Genomic DNA, 21,588 nt, shown 5'->3' on the forward strand with positions numbered 1-21,588 from the left:
GCTTAAAAGTGAGTCTATGGTACAATCTAATTACTCACAAAGAATGTCAGAAATTAGTGCAATGGTTATATTTTCATCAAAGATTAAAAATACTTTTTTTTTGTAATTTTTAGCGCAAAAGTAGGCCTGATACAGAGTCGGAGCTAAAATGTTCACTCGAAGCGACTGACACGCAGCATATATTATTTATAAAAGTGTACGTCTCGCGCGGCCGGTCGTCGCTCAGAGTGAAAATTTCAGCTACAGTGCTGTATTATTCTACTTTCGCGCGTGTAAATTACAAAAAAATATATTTATAATCTTTAATTAAAATATAACCATTAAATTGATAATCGATATTTTTTGTAAATAATTAGCTTGTACATTATACTCACTTCTACGCTTTGAAAGAATTAAAAAAATGTATAAACACCGTAATAATCGTATGTTTATTTTGCTGTTTCATAACTTTTTTGTAAATGGTTGCAAAAAAGTTTTAAAGCATTCATTTTCAAGATATTTGAAATGCGCATTTTAGCTATTTTTTAAAATTACAATATAATAAAAACTTTCCGAGAAACGTTAATTTGTTTATAACTATTTTTTTTAAACATTTAAAGATTATGCAAAAAAAATAAAAAATTTATATTTTGTCGACAAAATGTTAAAAAGGCATCTCATGTTTATAAGATTTCAAAGTTTGATCAGTGTATCATAATTATTTTGGTTATTATTGCGACCGTAAATTATTAATTAACAATGAAATTGTTGCTAAAATATTCGTTTAATTTGCATCAGCTTCTGGAACTATAATCTAAACCAAGAAGGCTTTTAAGTTACCAAATTATTTAAATATTGGTAGATAATTACTTATCTAAAACTTTATTTGAAAATTAAAGATTTTGTTGGGAAAACCCGCATTTTCCGAGGAAAATTTTCGTCTGAGCAGATCGGGAAAAACACGTCTCTATGCAGAATTTAATCATGGTGAATTTTTATTTGAGTGTTTTTGTTGTAAAGTTAAAATATTCGGAGTTATAGAGCAATAATTGAAAAAAACACGATTTTCGGGCGCCATTTTGTTTATAAAAAAAGTAGCACACTATCTGAGGACTTTGCATACCTATATTATTAATATATAGGATCTTATAATTCGATTCCAGCAATAACATTGCTGGTAAATAACTTTTCCCAAAAATGGCCTATTCTCCGATAATCAGCCCAGACTATACGTTACGTCTACGTCTACGCTACGCCAAACTATAAATCCAACTTTACTTGTCTTCCTCGCCTTCTAAGTATACGATTTTGTTGATCATCTGATTTTACATAAATTCTGCTTTCGTTTGAAAATAGCACATTTTGCCCAATTCCAATGTTTTAGTTTTGATGTTGAAGACACTAATTTACGTGATCAATCTTGTGCTGCCTGGAAAATTCGGGATCCTGTAACTGCCTTCTGCTTTATAGTCCATGGGCACACGAACTCTTCTTTCTGTCGTTTCAACTGAAATACTTACACCTACACTGCCGTGCTAGGCCCAAAGGCGGTAACTAACATTTGACAAAATGGTGGCAAAGTCGATTTCAAAATTGAGTGTTAAAATTTTGGCCCGTTAGGGATTTATGGACTAGCTAATAGTTTTTATGCATGGATATATGCCCCAGTTTATTAAGGGAACCATTAATTATATTTTAAAACAAAGTTTTATATAAAAAGAGGTAGATACCGCTAAAACGTTTTATCAAAACTTACTATAAAACTAAGCCTATTAGCGGTATGTGGTTTACAGTTGTGATTGATATGAAATAAAAAGCTTTTCTGTGTATTACAGTTTATTAAATTGAAAGAATTAAAGTAGTATTAAATGTTATTATTTTGTTGAGCCACAATATGACAACAACAAATTGACAATATTTAGTTGTAGTTATATCTGTTTTCTTTCAAGAGTCAATAAATACATATTGGTTCATTAATATTAATGTTCAATTTGTGGTTCAATATAGACAATTTAATAGATAACCAAACAACATACCTTGTGTCTGGTACATACAGAGAGAGTCTGTAAAGTGGAATAAATTCAATATCTCAAATACTAATTGTTTTTTTGGAAAATGCTCAGACCCGTCGATTAGTATTTCAAATTGTCCTTTTTGGCATTCAATAAAAATGTATACAGGGTGTCCCAATTTAGAGATATGACGTCATCGTCGATTTTCTTAAATGGCAACACTGTCATTTTGATAGCTAATTTGATAGGGTTTGTAAAGTTATACATAACTGCAAAATATCAAATTTTTATTCTCTACCATTTACAAGATAATAGAAAATAACAAAGTTGTTGTTCTGAAGCTATTTTCTTGTGGCATTTTTACAATTTTAACTATTTAGAATGGGAAATAAGTATTTTGTAATTTGACAACGGCACCCGATTTGGGCGTCGAAACGTTAATAAAAAATCATTTTTTAATAATATTGTGGCTTATTTCCCATTCTAAATAGTTAAAATAACAAAGTTATATCTGTAATTTGGAATATATTCAATAATTAAAATACTAACTGTTTTTTTGAAAAATGCTCAGACCCGTCGATTAGTATATCAAATTGTCATTTGTGACATATAATAAAAAATAAATACAGGGTGTCCCAATTTAGAGATATGACGTCATCGTTGATTTTCTTAAATGGCAACACTATCATTTTGATAGCTATTTTGATAGCGTGTGTAAAGTTATACACATCTGAAAAATTTCAAAATTTTATTCCCTACCATTTACAAGATAATAAAAAATAACAAAGTTATGAAGAACAAGAAGTAATCAAATAATAATTGAATTTATTTATTTCAATTAAGCAAATGCTCATAACGTTGCCCATTGAAAATTTGACAATAATTGAGGGCAATATTATGAGTTTTTGCTTAATTTATTGAAATAATTAAATTCAATTATTAGTTGATTACTTCTTTTTCATAACTTTGTTATTTTTTATTATCATCTAAATGGTAGAGAATACAAATTTGAAATTTTGCAGTTGTGTATAACTTTACACACCCTATCAAAATAGCTATCAAAATGACAGTGTTGCCATTTAAGAAAATCAACGATGACGTCATATCTCTAAATTGGGACACCCTGTATACATTATTATTATATGTCAAAAAGGACAATTTGATATACTAATCGACGGGTCTGAGCATTTTTCAAAAAAACAGTTAGTATTTTAATTATTGAATATATTCCAAATTACAGATATAACTTTGTTATTTTCTATTATCTTGTAAATGGTAGAGAATAAAAATTTGATATTTTGCAGTTATGTATAACTTTACAAACCCTATCAAATTAGCTATCAAAATGACAGTGTTGCCATTTAAGAAAATCGACGATGACGTCATATCTCTAAATTGGGACACCCTGTATACATTATTATTGAATGTCAAAAAGGACAATTAGAAATACTAATCGACGGGTCTGAGCATTTTCCAAAAAAACAATTAGTATTTGAGATATTGAATTTATTCCACTTTACAGACTCTCTCTGTATACAAAACCTATTTAGTATTACAATGGTTTTACCTCATAATTAACATTTTTTATAAATTCTTTTATAGTGCGTCTAATAATTTGGGCAGAACTGTACTTCGAAAAATACTACGAAAAAACAGAATCTGTTCAGATTGTTATAGATGTTTAAACATCTGGTGATGTTAAGCGTTTTAAAGAATTCTTCAACTCAACTGTGAATGTGATTGTAAACCATACTTTTGACTTTCTCAGCTATTTTTATTTTGTTTCTTGGCGACAAAGGTTTGCTATTTTACGACAGGCCTGAGTTATTATAGAGGTTTAATATTTTTATGATGGCCGACACCTACCCTAATATTATTATGCATTGTTATATTATTGGGTATTTCACAATATTATATTCGGGAAAATACTATTACTTACAGTAATTAGGGCAAATTTTAACATTTTATTAGTTGTATTGTACAAACTAGTTATATTATATGTCATGATTAAAATATGATGACATTGTCTTTTAGACCGAAAAATACCTAATTATGGGATATATAAGATTTTTAAAATATGCAAACAAATGTTTGGATCATTATCCAGGTACCTGACGCATTCTTAGAAAATTTATAAAGGAATAAAACCAGTATTTTTGTATAAAACTTAGGTAAAGGATTGTCATAAGATTAAGTAAAGATCTAGATTAAGATTTTCTAAAAAAACAAAATACCTATTTTAAGTCTCTTTTTCTAAAAATGTTTGTGGACAGCGTGTGGATATATTATTAAGTTTTTAAAACCCAAATAAAAAAAGACATATATTTTTTAAATATGAAAATCTCTTACCGCCTAACTCAAGATATAAATCATCCACTTGGCGCAGATTCATATTGTTTAGGACAACATAATTTGGTTAATTCTTGAAATACTATAAACAAAAATGAAAATACATTTCAATAGATATAATAATCTCGAAAATTGTTTACCATCCTCGCTAATTATTTCTTTTACTAACACAACTCTTTTAACTAACACAATAATTTAACCTTGTAAAGTTAGGCCGAATTTACTTTGTATTACTAAGGCTATTTGGCGGTTTCTAAATGTAGGCGTAGCATTCTTGAAAGTAGATAAGCGGTAAGTGCAATATGCTAAGGTTCTATTACTCTTTTTCCATTCAGGTTACTCTCCCTGTGTTTACTTTTCCCCCCTGTTATTTGTTTGTATACGTCCTCTCTGCCAATCTTGGCATTGAAATCTCCTACAATTATTTTTGTGTCGTATGATGGTATTTGGTAGAACAGATGCTCTAACTGTTCATAAAAGCTATCTTTAACATCTTCTTCTGTATTTTCCGTTGGTGCATGTACATTTATAAGGGATATTTTTCTGTATTTTCCCCTCATTCTTATTTTGCATATTCTGCTTGTGACTGCCTCAAAATTTATCACCAGACTGGCAAATTTTTTCTTTATAAGGAATCCAACTCCAAATATACGTTCATTGTCTCCACTGTTGAAGAATACATAGCTTCCCACATCTATGCAGAAATTTTCTTTTTGTTTAGTTTCTTGTATAGCTGCAATATCTATCTCATATTTCTCCAATGTATCTGATAAATTTTTAGTGCCCCTACTTCAAAAGTCCCTCTAACATTCCATTGTCCTATCATAATCATATTTCGTGCCTTATTCGTTTCCGTATTTATCTGTCCACTGTGTTTGTTTAGACTTAGTTTTTTTCCATTTTCTCTAATTTTTCGGTGCTATGGTTCCATTTCCACCATTCATCGTTTATACATATTTTCTGATAGCCGACTTTCGTTTCATTACCTTTTCCTTTTTCTTCTCTCGCCATATCTCTTAACTCTTTCTGTAGTCTGGCTTCGGTTTGTGTTAGATCACTTTCAATGAAGTACCGCGTTCCTCTTAATTTACTCTTGTTCTTCATAATAAGTTCTTTATCCTTCATTGTATCCATTTTTACTATCGCCACTGGCAGTTTCCCTTGAGAGGTTCTTATTTTCTGGTGATGTTAAGCGTTTTAAAGAATTCTTCAACTCAACTGTGAATGTGATTGTAAACCATACTTTTGACTTTCTCAGCTATTTTTATTTTGTTTCTTGGCGACAAAGGTTTGCTATTTTACGACAGGCCTGAGTTATTATAGAGGTTTAATATTTTTATGATGGCCGACACCTACCCTAATATTATTATGCATTGTTATATTATTGGGTATTTCACAATATTATATTCGGGAAAATACCATTACTTACAGTAATTAGGGCAAATTTTAACATTTTATTAGTTGTATTGTACAAACTAGTTATATTATATGTCATGATTAAAATATGATGACATTGTCTTTTAGACCGAAAAATACCTAATTATGGGATATATAAGATTTTTAAGATATGCAAACAAATGTTTGGATCATTATCCAGGTACCTGACGCATTCTTAGAAAATTTATAAAGGAATAAAACCAGTATTTTTGTATAAAACTTAGGTAAAGGATTCTCATAAGATTAAGTAAAGATCTAGATTAAGATTTTCTAAAAAAACAAAATACCTATTTTAAGTCTCTTTTTCTAAAAATGTTTGTGGACAGCGTGTGGATATATTATTAAGTTTTTAAAACCCAAATAAAAAAAGACATATATTTTTTAAATATGAAAAGCTCTTACCGCCTAATTCAAGATATAAATCATCCACTTGGTGCAGATTCATATTATTTAGGACAACATAATTTGGTTAATTCTTGAAATAATATAAACAAAAATGAAAATACATTTCAATAGATATAATAATCTCGAAAATTGTTTACCATCCTCGCTAATTATTTCTTTTACTAACACAACTCTTTTAACTAACACAATAATTTAACCTTGTAAAGTTAGGCCGAATTTACTTTGTAATACTAAGGCGATTTGGCGGTTTCTAAATGTAGGCGTAGCATTCTTGAAAGTAGATTAGCGGTAAGTGCAATATGCTAAGGTATATGGACGGCAACTGTGGCAGATACTGTCAAAACGCCATAGTATTTAACATTTGCCGCCAAGTGGCTTAGTATTTTAACTGAAAAGTGTAGATACCGCTAACAAAATTGCAATTTTATTTAAAATGTAATGCTTCTACAACTCCAAAGACTTTATAAATATACACTAAATACCCTATTCTACCTAAAAATACAAAAATCTCATTTTCGATAAAAAATCAGTTCCCGCCTTTGGGCTTAGCACGGCAGTACAGCTTCCAAAAGCTACAGGTTTCAAATACATGATGATTCCATAAAAGTTTGGTGGTGTATATTTCAAATAATTATACTCTAATTATGTTATATGAATATCCCTTTCCTTCAACATAAGACGAGAACCAAAACTTCTATATTGGTTGATTAAAAAAGTAGCCGATTAATTTATCTTGGTCGAAGTAAGGCATGGAGATAGGGATAGATAAAGAATTGTATTTTTTTCTGGAGCGAAGAACCAGCTTTTCTAGATATTTTTAAAAGAGGATAAATTTTACGATCTTTTCTATGGCATTCTAGTTTGTATATTTGTAATACAATAAAATGTTTTTTCTACAACCGTGTTAAAAATGCAATTTTTAGCACTCCATAGGAGCGTTAAAAATGCTACTTTAAAGCACTAGTGCTTTAAAATTTTTAAGGCACTGCTAGTCCTGTCGCCAGTAGGGGTACAACGGCCTCCTTAATTCAGATGGACTTACCCAAGTTTTCTTTATGTATTTTGACCCGTAGAACACGAATTTTTTGGGTAACAGTCGATCCGGATGTCGATAAGATTGTTATAAACAAAGAACTTGAGGAATCACATAACAGCGATTTTTCGCAAAACAAAACATGTTTTTGTATTCTTTGGGTCATTCTAAGCAAAAAATTATTTTCAGCATAAACGGGGTTGAACTTTCAAAAAATCGAAAAATTGCAATTTTTGAACCCGAATAACTTTCGATTGAAAAATAAAATAGCAATTCTGCTTACCGCATTTGAAAGTTCAAGTAAAATTCTATCGGTTTTGATTATTTTCATTGCTAGAAAATAATTTTTTTATTGTTAAACAAAGCTATCAACACATAGTGATTGAATGATGTTTTCAATGCATTTCTAATTTGAAATCGAACGAGTAGGCGCGCATACAGAATTTCTACGTACATTACGTCCATTAAAACGCATTCATGTGGCCCGGGAAACACTATGTGTTTATACCTTTATTTAACAAATAAAAACTTATTTTTTAGCAATGCAAACAATCAAAACCGATAGAATTTGACTTGAACTTTCAAATGCAGTAATCAGAATTGCTGTTTTATTTTTTAATCAAAAGTTATTCCGGTTCAAAAATTGCACTTTTTCGATTTTTTGAAAGTTTAACCGCGTATATCTCGAAAACTACGCGTCCTACGAAAAAACTTGTAAGACCATTTTTTGCTGAGAATCACCCAAAACATACAAAAAAATATCTTGTTTTGCGAAAAATCGCTGGTATGTAATTCCTCAAGTTCTTTGTTTATAACAATCTTATCGACATCCGGATCAACTGTTACCCAAAAAATTCGTGTTCTACGGGTCAAAATACATAAAAAAAACTTGGGTAAGTCCATCTGAATTAAGGAGGCCGTTGTACCCCCCCTGGCGAAAGGACTATGCAGTTAAAAGTCAATTATTGTCAAATTGTGAAACGTCAAAATATTTTTATTTTATTTATTAACGTCAATATTAATAGTACAACTTGCGCAATTTGAAAATGGTGGTTTAAGAGGGTTTTTAAAATTTAATTTAAACTGTATTATTGCATTTTTAACACTTTTGTAGAAAAAAGTTATTAAAATTTGTTAGAATATACAACAATAAAAGTAGATGTTATTATTCTATAGTGGTTATGACTTACGTATTGGCAGTATAGGCAGTTTTGATGTAATGTCACGTAATGTCAAGAAAAATATAAAAATGGAATGTCAGTCAAGTTCAAGTAAAAGTTTTTGTAGATATTGTCCTGTAATTGAGAATGAATAAATTATAATTGTTAATATATAAGACGTTTGTAGAAAAAATATTGTATGAAATACTTGTTAAAAAGTACATTTTTAAGGCACTCATGTGAATTGCAGGATTCGCTTCGCTCATTCTGCAAACTTTCACGTGCGTGCCTTAAAATTGTACTTTTAACACTTATATCATAAATAACTATTATGACCGGCTATTAAAAAACCCTTTTAGTGAGAGCATTTACACTTTTACGTTTTACCTTGTAATATGTTCGATAATATTTTCCACTACGAACTTCCTCGTTTCCATATTACGTTGTGTCGTAAGTTGTAACCCTGGCTTCTCGTAAGTCGTGTGTTAGGAGAACAATATCATTGGCATATCGGAGAGGATTTAGTTTGTTTCCATTGATGTTAATACCTTTTGAGTCACACTCTAATCATTTACATGCGTACTCAATAATTGTTATAAATAGTTTTGGCGAAAAAGTATCTCCTTGCGCCCACCCCTCTGCCAATTTTCATCTTCTCAACCATGAAGTCCAAAGATTTACAGTTGTCACATTTTCGTATATATTTCGAATAATATTCGCACATCTGTTATCTATTTTGCATTCTAGTAGTGCTTTTAATATATTGGCAGTTTCCACTGTGTCAAATGCTTTGTGGAAGCCAACAAAAATATGAACAAGGGGTCTATTATATTCGATAGACTTTTTAACTGTAGTTTCAAGGCACTGCAGACGGTCATTCGTTCCGTGATCTGATCGAAACTTTGATTGTTCTTTCTACTGGTAAAAATCGAGTTTTACTTCCAACCTATAGTTTTCAAGATCTAATTCATTTCTTTTTTATGAAAAGGAATTGTAACCAAATTTTTCTATTTAACAAAACATTCCAAATAAATAAATAAATAATACATAAGTAGAACATAGTCGAACCCGCTTATTGGAATAGCCTTGGTGCCGCAGAAGAATATTTCTATAACTGGGACATTCTGTTAACCGATCGTTAGTAGCTAGCAGAAAGAAGTGTACCGTGTACTTATACGTACGGAATATACATACTTTGTATGTCCATACTATTTACTTGCATGTAATATGTGGTTGTACCTATATCTTTTTATGTCAATAATACAGTAGAGTAACAACTCTAGAGTATAGTAGAGTAACAACTGTTAATTACTTTATTAAGAAAACCAAAAATTACATTTTATGTGCATTCATACACTAATAAATAAGTATGTAATGTATGCAATATAATATCTTTATGCTTATTAAAATACATACAAAACATTACTTATTTTTTCTTCAATAATAATTGTTAATCTTACCCTGATTTTTTTGTCTGTATCCAAAAATTTATTAACAGGCAACGGAGTGGTGCGCAATTCAAATTTTTGATAAATGAAAAGTACTTTGTGACCTGCAGATTTGCCGAAGAAGTGCCGAATTGGTGCTGATAATAAAGTCATAAAGTATTCATAGACTCTAGTAAATGAGACATAATTTAAAATTTTAGGATTATGTACATAAAAACTTATTAGGCCTGGATGCCGCGTACCAAAAAAAGTTGATTTATAGCAAGCTGAAAATTTGTTAATAGCTTAACGGTGTCTCGTTGGACAAACCTTGATGTATGGGAACACTGGTATTTATCACCAACTGGCCATTTTAATAAGTCCGACACATAGAACATGTCCAATGACAAGAATTATGACAGGTGATTTTTGCATGACAGTTTAATAAGAGGGTAACAAATCAATTAGAAGTTCTGTCCGACAAAATATATGGGACGTTTTCGTAGTCTGACGTTCCAAATTTTTAACCTGTTCCACAATTAAAACTTTCCCTGTTCAAGTGTTCCCGTACGTCAAAGTTTGTCCGAGTAGACACAGTTAAGGTATTAACAAATTTTCAGCTTGCTATTAATTAACTTTTTTTTGGTACGCGGGATCCGTTTACCAGAAAAATATTTTAAGAAGCGGTAGGTGTTATTTTGACACCTTTTGTTAAATGTATTCCTTTAAAAAGATAAATTTATTAAGCAGTCCATGGAAACGCTTCGGGACCTCAAATATATATTTTTTAAACTGGGATACTCCTATAACCGGTATTCTAATAAGCGGGTTCAACTGCATAACATAGAATTTGTAATAGGTTACATATTGCAACACAATCTATTAGTTGTAAGTTCTTACAATTAAAATTTTCCAAATTTATCTTAATTTCTATTATTTCTATAGGGTCATAACAGAAACTTTACAGCAATTTTAATATTAAAATAGTCAAACACTTTATATAGTATCCTTTTTAGATGGGGCCTTGAAATTAGTAGAGAGAAGATGTTGGACTCCACCACAAAATACCAAGTATACTAATTACTGTGACTGGCTTAGAAATTCAAATATTACAAAAACCGCCAACGCCAAAATTGTAAATTGCAGAATTTGCAAGTCCGATAGATGCAACGGAACAAAGAATTTAGCTCCAAAACCCCGTACTTGCGTTTATGGAGCTTTATAGATGGCTATTTGATTTATTTTGATTCTGCATCAAATGGTATAATATTATGTTGTTAAAATATAATGTAAGAGCGTTTGCTTACAATATAAACAGTAGGTGTTTTTATTTCGTAATTTTGTTTCAATTTTCCTCTCCTTGTCACACAATATAAATATAAACAATTAGACGAATAACAATTATTTTAATTAATTTTCATATAGGCTATTGATTATATTCAAAATAAGATAGCTAAAAGGAACTACAACGTTAACGGGGTTTTATGATTTCATATGGTCAATGGATATCTATATATGAAAAAACCGCGGAGTGCTACCATTTAAATGGGTGCGTTTTTGAGAAATAGGTGAATTAGTCCCTGGGCACAGGTTACATTAGGGTGAGTTCTATGCACTTTTGGTACAAACATATCTACATAAAAATTGTTCCTGGTTAAATTTCCTATCTAAATATCACTTCTTAAAGTCAACGATACTTTTTTTTACAAAAATATATTCAAAAGAAGAAGCACAAAGAAACCCAAAAGAAAGAAATTTTGTTTTTTGTGCCATAACTTTTGACCACGAGGATATAGGTATAGATATTGCTTTACAGAAAAAAAAACCTACAGATTTCTTCTTTAAAGTACTGTTTAGTATAGGTAATTAGGATTTATAGTTTTCGAAATATGATTTTTCAAAATTCGCCACTCACAGCAATTTTGGGCAATTTTCCTTGTTATTTCGCAAATATTGTTCTGTAACTTTTTCTACGTAACTTTAGGTATATGCAATGGTACACGTAATAGGAATAGAAATAAATTACCTTTAAAATGGTCTGCTGTATAACGTTGTACGACTTTTTTTAAAGAGATTATGGTTTTTCAAGGTTTTATACTTTTAACGATTTTTTGTAATATAATATAAAAATAAAATAATATTATTATATAATATATTATATTGTATATAGTATAAATAATATAATATTATATTATATTATTTATTATATATTATATATTATATATTATATATTATATATTATATATTATATATTATAATACTTAATATAAAAAAATATTATTTTTTACATTTTTTACGATTATTTTTGAAATTTCTCATTATAATTTTTCTTCTTCTACATTTAGGTACATATAATATATAATAAAACAAGCTTATTTTGTTTACTTTAAAATGGGGTATTACAAAAAATTCTAGGATTATTTTTGAATAAGATATTATTTTTCAAAATGTAATAAGTACTTGCAACGATTTTTGATTTTAGGATAATTTTTTTAATTTGTCATTATACCTTTTTTTCTCTTGTACATGAATATACTATATATTGCTCAATAAAGAGGGCTTTCTTTTACAAAAATTACATAAACATTAGTCTTAGAAAACATCACTTTAGTTAAAATTATTTAAACGTTGACATTTAAAAAATTTTCAAAATTAAAGTCCATCTCTTCGTAAGCATTACCTTCAATATATTCCTCTGACACCTGAGTTATCTTAGAGTTCCCACAATTAGTACCCATGCACATGCACCCTTTGCAGAATATTGAACAACTAATTCCTATCTTCCTACGGCCGCAGTTTCTTATACATCCTTTGTTACTTACATGCTATTTTTTCAAGCAAATCTTGTGGTGCAGGAGCTTTGACAGTAAATATTGGAATTAATCCATATTTTGAAGTTTGCCCGGCCGAGTCAAGTGGATCCAAAGTATTACCTATTAAAAATAAGATTCAATCATAACACACAATTACATAAAAAATTTTAATTAGAAATTTAAAAAATAATCCTAAAATCAAAAATCGTTGCAAGTACTTATTACATTTTGAAAAAGCATATCTTATTCAAAAATAATCCTAGAATTTTTTATAATACACCATTTTAAAGAAAACAGAATAAGCTTTCTTTTTTGTTATATAATATATACCTAACTGTAGGAAAAAAAGTTTTAATGGGAAATTTAAAAAATAATCGTAAAAAATATAAAAACTCGTTAAAAGTATCAAATCTTGAAAAAGATAACCTCTTTAAAAGAAGTCGTACAACATTATACAGTAGAACATTTTAAAGGTAATTGATTTCTATTCCTCTTACATGTACATATGCCTAAAGTTACGTAGAAAAAAGTTACAGAACCATATTTGCGAAATAACAAGGAAAATTGCCCAAAATTGCTGTGAGTGGCGAATTTTGAAAAATCATATTTCGAAAACTTTAAACCCTAATGACCTCTACCAAACATCATTTTAAAGAGAAAATATGTAATTTTTTTTTCTGTGAAGCAATGTTTATACCTATATCCCCGTGGACAAAAGTTATGGGACAAAAAACAAGATTTCTTTCTTTTGGGTTTCTTTGTGCTTCTTCTTTGAATATATTTTTGTAAAAAAAAAGTATCGTAGACTTTAAAAACTTATATTTAGAAAGCAAATTTAACCAGGAACAATTTTTATGTGGACGTGTTTGTACCAAAAGTACATAGAACTCACCCTAATGTAACCTGTGCCCAGGGACCAATTCACCCATTTCTCAAAAACGCACCCCTTTAAATGGTAGCACTCCGCGGTTTTTTCATATATAGAGATTCATTGCCATATGAAATAATAAAACCCCGTTAACGTTGTAGTTCCTTTCTATAGTACGACATAATCAATAGCCTAATAGTTGATTTTTTTCATATAGTCTATTCCAACGAAAATTTGGCCCCCTCAGAGACTCAGAAACCAAGAGTTTCTTCAAAATTAAAAAGAAAACACGTCAATTTTTAATGGAAGGGGGACGAATTTTCATGCAAAATGCATGCCCTCAAATGTAACCCCCTACTGCCCCGCATCAACCACCACTTTTTTTTAAAATAGAAAGTGTGGTCGAATGGCACATCATTTGAAAGGTAATTTTTTTCTCTAAACGTCGCTCTATTTTTTTTTTAATTTACGTAATAAGTTTGATGATGATTTTGGACTTGACAAATATATTATAAATCAGTTAAATCCACAATTATCTTTAAGGATATTCCGCAAATTAAAAAAAATAGAGGGTCCTGTAAAGAAAACAAATACCTTTCACATGATATGCCACTCGACTACACTTGCTATTACAAAAAAACTGGCGGGTTGAGGCGGGGCAGGGAAAGGGGGACGAATTTTGCATGAAAATTCGTCCATCCCCTCAATACAAATTGACATGATTTTTTTTTAATTTTGAAGAAACTCTTGGTTTCTGAGTTACTGGGGTGGGGGTCAAATTTTCGTTGGAACACTCTGTAGATTCCGCTAATTTTTTTTATTATTTTAGATTTTTCTTTAGTATTTACACACTTGGGCAAAGGTTTACTCAAACTTCTTTTTTGTACTTCTTATATCGGGTCAAAAAATTAAATTATGTTATAGTCTCATATTTTGTGAACATTTTATTTTTTTAGTTGTTCTGATATCTTTAATAACAAAGAAACTAAAAGTTTTTACTCTTTAATATGTCTTTTAACTGAGGACATGCAATACGTGAGGGGTCCATGTCTTATCATACACTAATATGAAATTATTTCTACATATAGTAAAAGAACAAAATGTTCAAAGAAGAGCCTTGCTATTTAAAGAGCCTCCACCAAGTCCTCGCACTTCCCCTCAAGGAAATTCCACCACAAAACATCATAGAGCCTCCATTAAACAATCTCGTATAACAATTCCATATAAACTTTGGCTACATCGTTTTCAAATTTAATGAAGGATTTGAGTACAGTATAATATGAGCAGAACCAATATATTCTTTTATTCTTGACTGGAGTCACTTATATTTACCTGATATATTACAACCATTATCATAACTCTATCCCCGACAGTTTAAATTTAAATTTAAATTACTAAAATAATTTTCTCCAAGTGTCCACCAGTATGAGAAAATATCTTTCTTTTAAAAGATGAAGTAGTTTTTAATCCTAATAGCGATATTAATAATATTTAAAAATATTAAAATATTACTAAAAGATTTTTAAATTGAAAACTTATTGGTCCATTTCCTTGGTAACACCTCCATGGCTTCTAAAATTTGCAAGCCAGATGGATGCTGAAGCGAAGAAGACAAGAGGGAATTCAAAAACTTACAATTCACGACCCCGTCTGTTCAGCTGGTAAATTCCAACAGAAAATGGACGTAGTTACTCAAAGAGGTAACGACCAATATAAAAATAAAATAAAATAAAAACTCCATTTTGATTCAGTTGCAATGCGAAGGCAAAACAATCTTATTTTTCAATTAGAATACGGAGCGCAGTCCAGCTCTCTGAATCGACGATTTTCGACTCTTGTTGGAGTCTCATCGGAGAGAACGTAGGCCTGCTACTCCATACTCCAATTGACCAACTCCGATAGTTTATCCCCCACGCCGCAACTGACGTGAATGGACTTGGTGACTAGCGTCATCTGGCAATTGAAAGATGAAGCCTCAATCCCAATAGCAATATTAATAATATTTAAAATATTAATTGTAAGTTTTTGAATTCCCTCTTGTCTTCTTCGCTTCAGCAACCATCTGGCTTGCAAATTTTAGAAGCCATGGAGGTGTTACCAAGGAAATGGACCAATAAGTTTTCAATTTAAAAATCTTTTAGTAATATTTTAATATTTTTAAATATTATTAATATCGCTATTAGGATTGAAAACTACTTCATCTTTCAATTGCCAGATGACGCTAGTCACCTAGTCCATTCACGTCAGTTGCGGTGTGGGGGATAAGCTCTCGGTGTTGATCACTTGAAGTATGGAGTAACAGGCCTACGTTCTCTCCGATGAGACTCCAACAAGAGTCGAAAATCGTCGATTCAGAAGGCTACTGAATAAAAATGGAATTTTTATTTTATTTTATCTTTCTTTTAATTATACCATTTGGAGGATCTGAGCGATTAATGAGGGTTAACCTTGCCACGCACGGGGAACTATAATATATATTATATTTATAATATCGCTCACTATAAATAGTAATGAGCGAGCCTGCACACACCGAACCATTAGTTCCTGATTTTAAATATCTAGCAATGTTGGACATACACCTGTTTAGTAAAGGCTCAATAGGCGATAAATTCGATCATACTTACACACATTGACATGGATGCTTAGGGCTTGTTTTACACATGAGAGCTATTGACTTTCGGTCTCATTCCTCCCCTAGTAAACTTACAACCGCCGCGGTTTGACGACGGATCGGTTGCATATGTACAATTCCATTTGTTTCTTGGCAACTCGAATCGCGCCGGTTGGGCTTTTCAGGTAAACCGCGGCGTCAAACGTTGGCAAACTGCCCTATCTGAACAAGGCCTTAAGCATGGGGAGGCTTTTCCACACTTGTCGACTTTATTAATCAACAATTTGGCATAATTTGGATACGTTTTAGCAATAATTGAGCCGCTCAGAGTAACAGTGACCTAAGCCACAAATTGAGAATTTTTAGATTAATATATCAATAAAAGCAGCAACGTTAAATCTTCGGATTAGCAAGAGTCTACACAACCTAGCAGTGGCGTAGCTAGCCCCACAGGGGCCCCCTATCAAAGTTTGTCACGGGGCCCTTTTCCACAACTGATATGGGATAGTCTAAAAAAATGTTCAACAAAAGCAGCAAAAACGCGTGTATAGAATAGAATAGAAATATACTTTATGGTCACTGAAAATGTTACAATTTTATGGACAAAGCAAAGGTACAAAGAGTAGGAAAAAAAACAACAACAAATACAGTTTACTGAAATTACACAAATCGACAATATTATTACAAAGTAAAAGATAATGAAATAAAACAAAACAATACAGGGTGTTTCATTAATAATTGGAAATATTTTAAGTGTAGATTCCTGGGCTCAAAATATTACGGTTTAACCGAAATCACCTACTCCGAAAAGGCTTCCCAAGGGAGCTGGAGCTCTTTGAAGATGGTGCCTTTCAATTAGTTTTTTTGAAATACCTCTAGAACACATCTATTTAGAAAAACTGAAACTGGTACGGCTATTTATCTTCCAGAGATAAATCTATTTCATAAATTGCGAATTTCTAGTACCGGTCATATGCATCCTCTTTGGGTAGGGCAACGGTTACTTTATCGCATAACTTTTTGTCTTTAACTTTTAAGCATTTTTAAAACTGGATTATTAAATTGTGTGGTATTCTAGTACTAAAAGTTACTCTTACTTTAAGTCGGTAGACTACACCGTTTTCTAGAAAAATCGATTTAAATTTTTTTCGTTCTTTGAATTTGATCATTATAAAAAATCAAAAAACGGTGTATTTTACCGACCTAAAGCAAGAGTAACTTTTAGTACAAGAATACTTCATAATTTAATAATCTAGTGTCAAAGATGTTTCAAAATTAAATACACAAAAAATAATGCGATAAAATTACCGTTGACCTACTCAAAATGGACGCATATTCGGTGCTAGAAATTCGCAATTGATGAAATCGATTTATCTCCGGAATAAACGTACCAGTTTTAGTTTTTTGTTTTCATAGTTTTTTTGTGAAAATTTTTCTCACATTAAAAAAACACAAAATTTTTAAATCGACATTTCTCGAAAACGGTACCGACTTAAAGCAAGAGTACCTTTTATTACTAGAATGCCTCACAATTTAATAATCCAGTGTCAAAAAGGCTTAAAAGTTAAACATAAAAAAGGAAGATAAATAGGTGTAGCAGTTTTGGTTTCCCTAAATAGAAGCGTTCTGGAGGTATTAAAAAAAAAACTAATTACAAGACGCCTTTTTCAAAGAGCTCTAGCTTCTGTAAGAAGCATTTTCAGACTAGGTAATTTGGGTTAAATCTTAATACATATTTTGAGCCCAGGAATATACAGTTAATAATTATTTCCAATTATTAATGAAACACCTTGTATATTTCAAAATTTAAATAAATTGCAAATTGCATAGTATAACTTAGGAACTAATAAGTTCAGCCTGTAACACTCAAATATAGATAATAATAATAAATCTAATAAACTCTAATAATCCAAAGTCGAAAAACAGATTTGAATTAAGACTCATATTGTTTTAAAACAGATTCAGTTTTTTCAAGGCAAGGGTGAATAGACATTGAAAAGGAACGTAAACAAAGAAGCTCTGTTCCTTAACGACGAGCGACCGGCAAATAGATATATCTAAATAAAATTTATAGACAGATTACCCGAAAATATACGCAAACAATACACAGTGTTTCAATGTTTCAAATTATCAAAGATAAAGCGATTACAAATATTGCAATTTCGCATTATATATTATACAATGTCTCACACAGCCAACGGTGTGTGCAAAAACCTCTGTTGTTATAGAAGGGCTAGAGGCAGAAAATAGATAGGTACCAGTACGTTACATAAATATAGTTTATAATAAAGAATCCATACACGAAAATGTCGATATCCCAATAATATATGTACCTACATTGTTTCAAAGCGTTTTAATAGTGAAATAATTGCAGAATATTTTGTTCAATTTTTTGAATGGAATTTTATTTCGACATGCCGCGTTGGGGCCCCTGAATGTCGGTGGCCCCGTATAATTGATACGACTGATACGGCGGTAGCTACGCCTCTGCAACCTAGCTATATTTGGCTTAAACACCGCTACATAATTTGTAGCGCCGTCCCATCAGCATAATGGAAATACAAATGCAAAGACTGTATTTATGCCAAAACTTCATTTTTGAGGTTAGGGCACTGTTGGTCTGAGCGCCTCAATGATGAATATAACGTTTTTCTGTTACATAAAAATAAAAATTAATTATAAAAATTAAAAAGGACCTAATTTTCGGGCCCCAAAAATTACGGATCCTAGATAAGTGCCTAGGTTGCCTAGACCCTAGACCCTATCTGGGACTCTGTTTTAAGTCAAAATATTTCTTGCATTCAAAATTAATAAATAACAAACGTTTTTTTTCTCTTAGAAGAAAACCTCTCAATTTCTCGTTTTATATCGAGTTTTCCTAACTTGTTTACAACTAGTCATATCAAGGAATACTTACAAACTTCTAAGTTGTGTCAAGTTCGCGAATGCTCCTCCATCGATGCTGTTTATTTTATTTTCCATAAGCGAGAGCTGCAGAACCGGTAACTTGGGAAACGAATCAATTTTGATATACGATATCTGGTTGTTCTGCAAGTATCTGCAAATATAAAACATTTATGTTTGCACTTGAAATTGCAAAATGCATTTTCTAGTAAAGATTACAGAGTTATTTTATTACTCGCATTTATTGTAGCAGTGATATATTTTGTGTCATTTTTATGTTAGCTGGTTCTTTCAGCAAATAGAGACAGGGAATCGTTAATAGGGAACTTGCACATTTTTTTATTACATAATAATCTTCAATTTTTTTTAAATAAGATTTCCAAAATTTTACGCTTCAAAAACTCATGATAACTTAGAAGTACAAATTTAAAATCTTCTGTGTATTTAAACTATTTCAAACGATCCAAAAACACGCGAACACTTGTGACGGTACATCTTTATAATGCCATTTGTCGTATTTATCTCGATTTTATTCGTTTTTAGGGGCCAAACCAAAGACAAAAAAACTGTTTTTTTATATATGTTTTAAATTATGTTCTGTTGTGATTTATACCATTTTTTTCGAATTTGGAATTTTATAAAATAAAAATAAAAATAAAATAAATAATAAAAAATAAATAGGTAGAAGCACTTACAGAATCTCAAGCTGCTTTAGTTCCTGAAATACTTTTGCTCCAATTTCAGCAATTTCATTTCCTCTCAAGTCTCTATAATAAAAATATAATTTAAATTAAACATTTGTAATATAGTATTAGGCCTGGATCATGCGTACCAAAAAAAATTTATTTATATCAAACTGAAAATTTGTTAATAGATTAACGGTGTCTAGTCGGATAAACTTTGATGTACTGGAACACTGGAACAGGGAAAGCTTTAATTGTGGAACAGGTTACAGGTTTCGAACGTCAAAATACGAAAACGTCCCATGTATTTTGTCGGAAAGAACTTCCAATTGATTTGATACCCTTTCATAAACCCTCATGCATAAATCACGCATCACCAATAGAATTTCTGTCATTTGACATGTTCTACCTGTCGGACTTATTAAAATGCCCAACATATTTATCGGACAAACATTTTTTCATATATTATATAAAGTTTGCTATTGAATAAACTTAAAAAAAAACCTGCTAGGTTTTACAATCATAAACTTGCCAGGATGACGCGTTCCACAATTAAAACCACGTTCCACAATTAAAACTTCCCTTGTTCCAGTGTTTCCATGCATCAACCTTTGTCCGACTAGACACCGTTTTTTTGGTACGCGGGATCCAGGCCTTATGCCGTTTAAAAACAATGTATATTAATGTGTATTAATAATTTAACCAAAAATATATGCCATAATATACTCGTAACAAGTCCTAAGTCTTAAAACTCACAATAAATGAGAAATAAGTCATGGATCAAACTTTTTGCACCTGAGTGTATATTAAAATGTACCAAAATACGGCTTTCAATACACAAAATTTATTTTTTATTAATTTCTCTTCTTGTTACAATTCCAACGTGTGTAAGGATTCTTTTCGTCTCGGCATGTTTTTTTAAGTTTCATGAATCTTAATAAAAGCTTTTGTTTCGAGAAAGTAATGATGAGAAAGTGTTAAAAGTTTACAAGTGGAGATAAAAGATAAATCAAAATCTTTAGAATTTCAACGAGGAAACTTTTATATCGCCACCATCGATAAATTGTGTGCATAAGTACTGGTTGCAGGTAATAAATAATGAGAGGTGTACTTTTTCTATATTTCAGACTTCAAGAAAATGTGCAATAGATACATACAGTGCGCTGGAATAAGTGTTACCCCCCCCCCCTTATTAACTTATTTATTTTTAGAACTTAAGCAAAACGCTCGGACAAGTCGATTTTTAAAATAATCATAGTATATTATAGCATCAATGTTTCGAACTTTACGCGATCCCTCTTCTGGTGACAGGCACAACTTTGATTTTTTTAAATGGGAAAGTACATCATGTGAAACCTCATTTAAAAGCTTTTGAAATACTGTTTACAAAAATGTATAATACTTTAAATCATTTTTGAAAGCGTAGGCGCAAAATTTCGGTCGAATTATTTTTCAATGTTTTCATTTTTTTCGAATCCTGAGAAAACTAATAAGTATTTTTCAAAAATTTAAACGCATAATGAAAGATTACAGTATTATCGGGGGTCGAAAGTCCCTGAAAACTACTATAATGATTATTTTAATAAGACACAGGGGTGAAAAAAGAGAAAATTTAGTCTGATTTATAATTTCAAACAAATCATTCAAAAGGAACTTTTTGTTTATTATAAGGGACTTTTAGTCTAGGCGCCAGAGGGTCACCGTGTCCTTTTCAATTCTGATGGACAAGCTCAACGGTTTCTTATGGATTTTTGGCTGCTGATTACGAATTTCAAGGGTGGATTATGATCCGAGTGGTCAAAAAATTGTTATAAACAATTTAATTGTTTATAAATTGTTTATAAGGCTCTGGCTCATAAACTAAAAGAGATAAAAAAAATGTTTCAAATAAAAGTTGTTCCTTAATA

General features: G+C 30.8%; 2 protein-coding genes across 4 annotated transcripts in view; one reads left to right on the forward strand and one right to left on the reverse strand.

Moving 5' to 3' along the window:
• The window catches only part of LOC114337818 (uncharacterized), a 55,859-nt gene extending 44,719 nt beyond the window's left edge, over positions 1–11,140 (forward strand). The window contains exon 4 of the mRNA XM_028288353.1: positions 10,819–11,140. Within this exon, the coding sequence (XP_028144154.1) occupies positions 10,819–11,027 (209 nt within the window). The 3' untranslated portion in view covers positions 11,028–11,140. The remainder of the gene's footprint in view (positions 1–10,818) is intronic.
• The window catches only part of LOC114337816 (relaxin receptor 2), an 800,386-nt gene that overhangs the window by 299,954 nt on the left and 478,844 nt on the right, over positions 1–21,588 (reverse strand). For all 3 annotated transcript variants that reach the window (XM_050643561.1, XM_050643559.1, XM_050643560.1), the window contains 2 exons: positions 19,694–19,765; positions 19,012–19,152 (listed from right to left, as the gene is read on the reverse strand). In XM_050643561.1, coding sequence (XP_050499518.1) covers positions 19,012–19,152; positions 19,694–19,765 — 213 coding nt within the window. The remainder of the gene's footprint in view (positions 1–19,011; positions 19,153–19,693; positions 19,766–21,588) is intronic.

Source organism: Diabrotica virgifera, chromosome 2, assembly GCF_917563875.1.
Source record: "Diabrotica virgifera virgifera chromosome 2, PGI_DIABVI_V3a".
In the NCBI taxonomy this organism is placed as follows: Eukaryota; Metazoa; Arthropoda; class Insecta; order Coleoptera; family Chrysomelidae; genus Diabrotica; species Diabrotica virgifera.